Genomic DNA, 7485 nt, shown 5'->3' on the forward strand with positions numbered 1-7485 from the left:
TTGTGAAATTCTACAATAATTTATGCCGACCTGCAAAATTTATTTTCAATTTCATCAGAATTGTGAAAATTTTTCATACACGAAGGGTAGGGGTTGAAATTTTTTTTGTTGAAAATGAATAACCTGGTTGAGATTCATGTCGGGGAGACCCAACCTGCAATAATTTCTGCCTTCCTACAAGATTACGAGAGCAATGTTTACTGAGACAAAATTGCAGACCTGCAAAACAGTTAGACCTCCAGGAAGCTCTATTCCTTTTTAAATTCAAATTATTACCTATATAGGTACGAAATATTTCATTGATCTTGTTTTGCATACATTTTCATATCTTATGATTATATATACTATATCCAAAATAGTAGGCACTAAATCCTCAGAAATGACTGTGATGTTTTTGCCTTAATCTGTCTCTTAGAGTTGCATACGGAAATTACAAAGAAGATGAGGAAAAATTATAATAATATATAAAGAATAACAACCCTTGACAAACAATGTTTTCGTTTCCATGCAATAATATTTCTGGGAATTTCGTGCCTACTATATTGGAACTGTACTATAGAACATATTATTGCATTGTAACTAAGTATTTCCTTCAATCCTCATCGCTAATCTTAATAGATTTGTCATCTTCATCATCTTTTTCGTACAAAGTTATTGTAACAAATTAATTAATTAACTGTCTTAAACAAATTTATTTTCAATATTTCACTTATCACAAACTAATTTATTTACAACACTTAGCAACTAACGCTTAATTTATTTCCACTATTTGAATTACTTGTTTAACCGCTCGATTCACTTTCTGAACTCTCCCTTGAGTCGGGAAGCCGGACTTATATAGCGTAACGGTTTTTTATGGAAATCTGTAGTCGGTTCAATACTCGACTAGAGTTTTACCGGCGGTTGCCGACTGCATTCCTTTTGCGGTGATGTCATGTGTTTCTTCGCTGACCGGCATATCGGTCTGGGACGGATTCAGATTCGTTACATTATATTATTTTCTTACAAAAATTGATTTCGATTGATGTGAAGTAAATGACAAAGAGCTCTTAAATTGTAAATAATATATGTTTCTAATTCTTCATCGCTATATTGATTGAACGTCATTATAGATAGGTAAACAGGGAAACCAACTGATTGCCAGTAACCACTGAAAACTATCTTTGTTTTTCATTTATGGTAAAACATTGTCGAAGTTACACGAACTGTGGTAACCACTTATAATTTCATAACAAGATCAAAAAATTGCACTAGAATTATCTGATAATTATCAACTATTACTGCCATGAATTACTATAGTTTTCATAACCTTGGTTACGATAACAGTTTTTTCCTTTCCTACTGAAGCCGTGAAAATCATCTGACATAGCTGTAGGATTCAGTCTAAGTCATCTCCTGGTGATATTACCTTTGTTAACGAAACGAGTGTCGAAAAAGACCTTAAAATTACCTCCACCGCTTTTAAACATAGTCTGTATTTAACAATTTTACTTCATTTCTTTATTTCATTCTGAAAATCTGCAAATACTGTTTTGATTTGATTGTCTCTTGCGTTCGTCGGTAATCTACCGAATTCAAGTTCATTAAAAGGGTTTCGTAATGATATCGAATTTATCGAATGATATCGAATCAAATGCCCGTCATAGTATTGTAATGGAAAATAATTAGTCGAATAAACGAAGTCTTTTCCAGTGAAGTACTCAGAAACAGTAAATCAAAAACATGTTGAAGAGAGGACCAAAATCTTTATATATTTATTCATATATTCAACCATAATTCATAGGTTTAATCATAGTAGAATTATTTTTATACTATGGTTAAATACAGTTTCAGTCTGGTATAACCAGACATTCGTGTGTCTTATTTTCCGATAAGAAGAAGAAGTATACAAATTCATGCCATTTATTTACGAATCTAGTACAAACAGTGTTACCAACCGTAGCGGAATTCCGTTACGGTAGCAGAATTTCACACACCATGGCGGCGTAGCGGAAACTTTAAATGACTAAATGAATTTGTTTGTGAATAATTAGCATCAAATGGTAATAACCTATGTGGTGGAGAATGGAAAATTCATTTTATTCTCTTCAAATCCATGAAATTCCTACATTCCTCTTGATTTTTCATGTACTGAAGTGTCATCTTTTTTCTTGCCACGTGACGTTGACATCCAGTGTTACCTTCTCTACCGGAACTATGGAATTGATACCTTTCATGTGTGGAGAATGGCCCGAGGAATATCGAATTGTGTTGGAGAATTTGATTGTAAACATTGAGGAATTTCATAATTTTCCATTGGCAACGATATCTTGAGAGTATGACAAAAATCGAAATACACACATACGTACGTCGATTTCCCTCTATTAGCATTATAATATAATTCTAGAAATCTAACGGATTTTTTTGACTCGCATGCGACTTACGTCTCCAATGTGTTGGCAACACTAGTACAAATGACAAATAGACATTTCAGAGACGGCATCACTGTTTATTATTCATAATAATAATAATAATATTTATGATTGTTTAATTCAATTTTGAATTTTGAAGTGGATGGCAAAGATAACTTGCTGAAAGAAATATGGCAAAGCAGTAAGTATAATTTGAAACAAAATTATTTTTCTATTTGATTTTCGAAGTGCTTATGTGTAGTCAGTGTTTATCATTATTTGTTTTTTTTTTGATATTGCAGATATGGTTTGATTATTCCTAATAAAGGACATAAAATTGGACAAATAACAGCTAGACCTTCCATTTTTGTTGATTCAGATTCTGATACACCAGATATCAAACCGACAGGTTCCTCTAAAACTCTAAAAAAGCAGGATAAAATCAACCAAGAAAAAGCAGTTACTGAGGACCCAACAGTTTACCAGTATGACGAAATTTTTGATGAGATGGACCAAAAACGAAAGCAATCAAAACTTGCTAGGAAAGATTTAGATAGAAAACCAAAATATATAAATAAACTATTGGTTACTGCGGAAAAAAGAAAAAGGGAAAATGAAAGGAGAATTGAGAGGCAAGTACAGAAGGAACGAGAAGAAGAAGGTATGTTTCTGTTGATGTATGCTCTGATCTGTTTCCAAAGAAATTATTGGGAAAGTTTTTGGCGTTCTACTCCTCCATCTTGATACAAAAATGTTGGGAATAGGTACAAACAGAATAGAAAAAAGTGTTTTTTCTTATAATCCAGCGTCGATGTTGTTGACACCGAAAATAAAAAAGAGTAGGTTAGGTTCAAAGTCAGAGAATCTATTCTATCCTCCACTGCAACCTACAAGAGTTTTCTTCGGTTGGAAATTCTAATGGCAGAATATCTTATGAAATCGCTCAAATCGACTAGTGTTTTCTGTCTTGTAGAATAGATTTTGAAGCTATTTCATCTTGGTTTGCAGTTTCCATATTCCTTTCATGGAATATTAAATATTAGCTCAGCTTCTTGACGAAGCCAATCAGCTTATTTAGTGACTGAACTTTCACGTCACATGGCAAATGTGAAACTGCCTAAAAATCCTGGTCGATTATCAAAGATTTTAGTGATACATCTGAAACAATTTTTAGCAACGGAAGGGACTAGAGATAAATTCACACCCCCCAGGAAGGGGTACCTACTTTTCTGACATCATTTAGCATTAACGAGAAAAATGCAAACCAAAATATTTTCGACCTCAGATCAGTAAAATTTTCAAAATAATAGGGACATTTTGTATTTCATTAATGACCGTGTATTTAAGACCTGTACATATTTTCAGTTTTATGCAAATCATCAAAAGCCTTCCATCTTTATTTTGTTCGTTTTCACACAATTGTAACTCGATACCTACTTATCAAATTCAAAATGGTGGGTAGTGTTGAAAAAAAAAATCAATGACTTTTCATACAAGATATCATTTGAGGTTGAAAATATGCTTGAAAGATTTTGTCCTTTATGACAAATCAGCTTTTGTTGGCTCACAGTCCCCAAATCTCAAAAGAATTGTCATAATATTGCAAACGGCAATATCATGTATCAGTGACAGTGAACTACCAAACACGAATGAACGCTTGCAAAACGTTTGTCAAGGACAGGTTCCCTGAACCTGAAGCCTCACTATTGGCAATGTAGGCAATAAATTTGGAAACGTACATGACCATGAAAACACATGAATTCATCAAATATTATTTGTGAACTTAATTTTTATAGATCCAGTACAAATATTATCAAAAAGAAAGTACTTTTAGTAGAGATTACTTTTTGTGAAAAAACTTTTTTTTTTATTTCTAAATTATTATGTATAGAGGGGAACTCCCATATAGTAAAGAAAAAATTACATGAATTATTAAAAACTTTTCATAAAGATAAGTAGATCATGCACAGAAAATACCGACCAAAAAAATTCATTAAATATAACTACTTTTAATTATTATCATTGAACTCTTCCTACCAAGTTCATATACCAAACATTTGTAATGGAGTTAAAGACAGGTGTCTTCACCTGATACTTATGGAGGTCCAGCCAAAGGTTGAAATCTTTTCTTGTAAGTTAAATTTTATATCATTACTGTTTTCAAAAATTAAAGAATCTACTGTTAATGGTACACACATCCCTGTGTAGAGTTTTTTATTGATTTATTTGAGAGTTGTCTAATCCTCATACATTGATGAAAAAGTAGAATGTAAAAATGGTTTTTCCCTGAAATTATTGGTAGTTTCTATTTTCAACTACCCTTCTTTATTCGCTCTAAAATAAACAACTAAAAATTCAAATTTCCAGGTGACATGTTCAAGGACAAAGAATCTTTCATCACATCAGCCTATAAAAAGAAGTTAGAAGAAATGCGAGAGCTAGAAGAGCAAGAAAAACGAGAGGAATATCTTGAAGGTATTGGAGATGTTCGCAAGCAAGGCAATTTAGATGGTTTCTATCGGCATTTATATGATCAAAAACTGAATTATGAAGAGAAGGAAGAAAAGCCGATAATAAAAGAAGAAATCAAAGAAGAACCAGAAAGTGATAATGTAGCGAATGAAAGTAATTTGTCAGAACATATACCTGAAAAAGTTTCAGAACCCAATAGGGTAAAAGTCAAATCAACAGAATCGGTGAAGAAAAGAAAATATAGAGCACGTAGAGATTCCCAAAATGAAAGTGAAGATGAGCCTGTCGTGAAAAAAGGCCATTTGTCTTCCAACTTAGATGCGGACTCGGATTTCAGCATTGATTCTTCAGATAGTGAGAATGAAGAAGAAAAATCTAACAAAACCAAAGAAGTTCCCGAGGTCAAAACTACAGATGATAAGTCTCCCAATGAAAATTCAGTTAAAGAGGAGAAACAAGTTCTTCCAAAAGGTGAGGAAGAAAAAGTAATAGAGGTGAAGCCAAAGAAACCAAAAGTTGATATTTGGAAAAAGAGAACTGTTGGAGAAAAGTTTGAGGAGGCTGTCAAAAAATTCTTTGAGAGAAAAGCTTCAAGAGAAATGGGTCCATAGAACTTTTATTCAATGTACCTTTGTTAAACGTTGGATTTCTGTATGAAACTATAATGAGAACTATATTTGAGGAAAATGAAAGTAACAATTGATAAATGGAGAAGCGTTATTAAATGAAGATTAATAAAATATGTCAGCACAAAAACATGTACTTTTTTTAATCAAACACAGAGAATTTATTTTTGTTAAGTTTATAAAGTTCGTTTTTTTTAGATGAATACTTTAGCAGCCTAATCAAAGAATAAATATTTTTTTAACAAATTCAATTGATTTATTTTTTTCAAATTTCCCAGTAGTATGCAGAAAAATTAACAGAACACTGGAATCAATTGGATCATATGATTCATGCTTTGTAAATAATGTGCCCATTGACATCAAGCTGACATCTACGCAGATGTTACTACTGTTAAATGAATATTGGTGACATAGAAATGAGCACATCACTAACAGCATTGTACTTAGGTCTGAAACTTGACTATAACATTTCATTCAACAACCAGATAGAGGCTAATATTGCTTTCTATACACTAAGTCCTTACGTGATAAATTTATATTTGCACTGGTATGGCATCATTAGTGTAGATCATGGAATACTGCTGAAAAAACTATATCACTATAGCATCCGTGGAATTACTCACAAGTGGTTCGAAAATTATCTCACAGGAAGAAGTCAGATTGTGAAAACCTCATCATCCTCATCAGAAGGCGAAATAAAAAATGGCGTACCACAATGTTCAATACTGGGACCGACACTTTCCCTGCTATACATAAACGATTTAGCATCTATCGATATAAAAGGAAAATTTACCATATTTTCTGATGACACCACAATATTGTGGCATGATAAAACTTCATGTAATCTACACGAGAATATAAGTGCAGATATAAAAAAAATAAAAAAGTGGTACGACTCGTAATCTGCTGTCTTTCAATGTTTCCAAAACAAATTTAATATTGAAAACAGACCTAGTACTAAATTTTTGGGGGTAATAATTGACAATAAACTCAAATTCGCTGATCACAATAATAAAGCTAGCTTCAGGGTGTTTTGCAGTGAGAATAACATATAAGGATTTTGGTTTGTCTGCCGCTAAATCGGCTTATTTCTCACTTGTTGAGTCATATTTGAGGTATGGAATTCCTTTCTGGGGATTATGTTGCAAAACTCAAATGCAGACGGTGTTCATCATTCAGAAAAGGGCTATAAAATTCATGTTTAATGCCAAAAGTCGAGACTCCTGCAAACCCCTATTTGAATTACATAAAATCTTGACAGTTTTTGGAATATTTATTTTAGAAACAGTATGTTTGATTAACAAACATAAATTGATATTTAGCGGTTACTCCAATTATTATGCCCTTAGTCAATCTAACAACCTAAGATTACCCATACCAGCCTCTACTCTAGTCAAAGACTATATATTGTAATGATCTCAAGATGTTTAATCATTTACCTGACCATATTAAAATTTTAGAGGATAGCTGGGTATTTCGAAAATCAGTAAAAGACTTATTATGTGGTAGACCCTATTATAGTTTAGAAGAGTTTTATGAGAACCGCTTTCTCTAATTTATTTTATCAACTGTATTTTTTATTGAACAAAGTATGGTATACTGCATTTAAACATTTTAAACTTTTTTGGAATTTTTTATTGTATATCTTTAATCAATTTTATGTGTTTGAGTATTTTAACATAATTTGTACCTTATATATGTATGTGTGTGTATATATATATATATATATATATATATATATATATATATATACATACATATATATATATATATATATATATATATATATATATATATATATATATATATATATATATATATATATACATACATATATATATATATATATATATATATATACATACATATATATATATATATATATATATATATATATATATATATATATATATATATATATATATATATATATATACAGGGTCCTGCAACAGTGGCGCGGTGTTCCATATCTCTATATAGGAATCAGATAGGAATCT

At 31.4% G+C, this 7485-nt stretch overlaps 1 protein-coding gene across 1 annotated transcript; it reads left to right on the top strand.

Annotated features, from left to right (window-relative positions):
- The first annotated feature begins 2436 nt into the window (after positions 1–2436).
- Positions 2437–5739, top strand: LOC111511379 (uncharacterized). The gene is made up of 3 exons (XM_023167393.2): positions 2437–2592; positions 2693–3051; positions 4758–5739. The coding sequence occupies exons 1-3, from the start codon at positions 2582–2584 to the stop codon at positions 5471–5473; spliced, it is 1086 nt and encodes a 361-aa protein (XP_023023161.2). The 5' UTR covers positions 2437–2581; the 3' UTR covers positions 5474–5739.
- Positions 5740–7485: the final 1746 nt, after the last annotated feature.

The sequence above is a fragment of the Leptinotarsa decemlineata genome, unplaced genomic scaffold (assembly GCF_025532065.1).
Source record: "Leptinotarsa decemlineata unplaced genomic scaffold, Ldec_3_MD MMD2_tig00026340_RagTag_RagTag, whole genome shotgun sequence".
NCBI lineage: Eukaryota > Metazoa > Arthropoda > Insecta > Coleoptera > Chrysomelidae > Leptinotarsa > Leptinotarsa decemlineata.

Bases quoted from the DNA above. Each gene is read 5' to 3' on its own strand.
- LOC111511379 (XM_023167393.2), top strand. The intron at 3,052-4,757 runs GTATGTTTCTGT...TCAAATTTCCAG, and splicing joins GAAGGAACGAGAAGAAGAAG to GTGACATGTTCAAGGACAAA.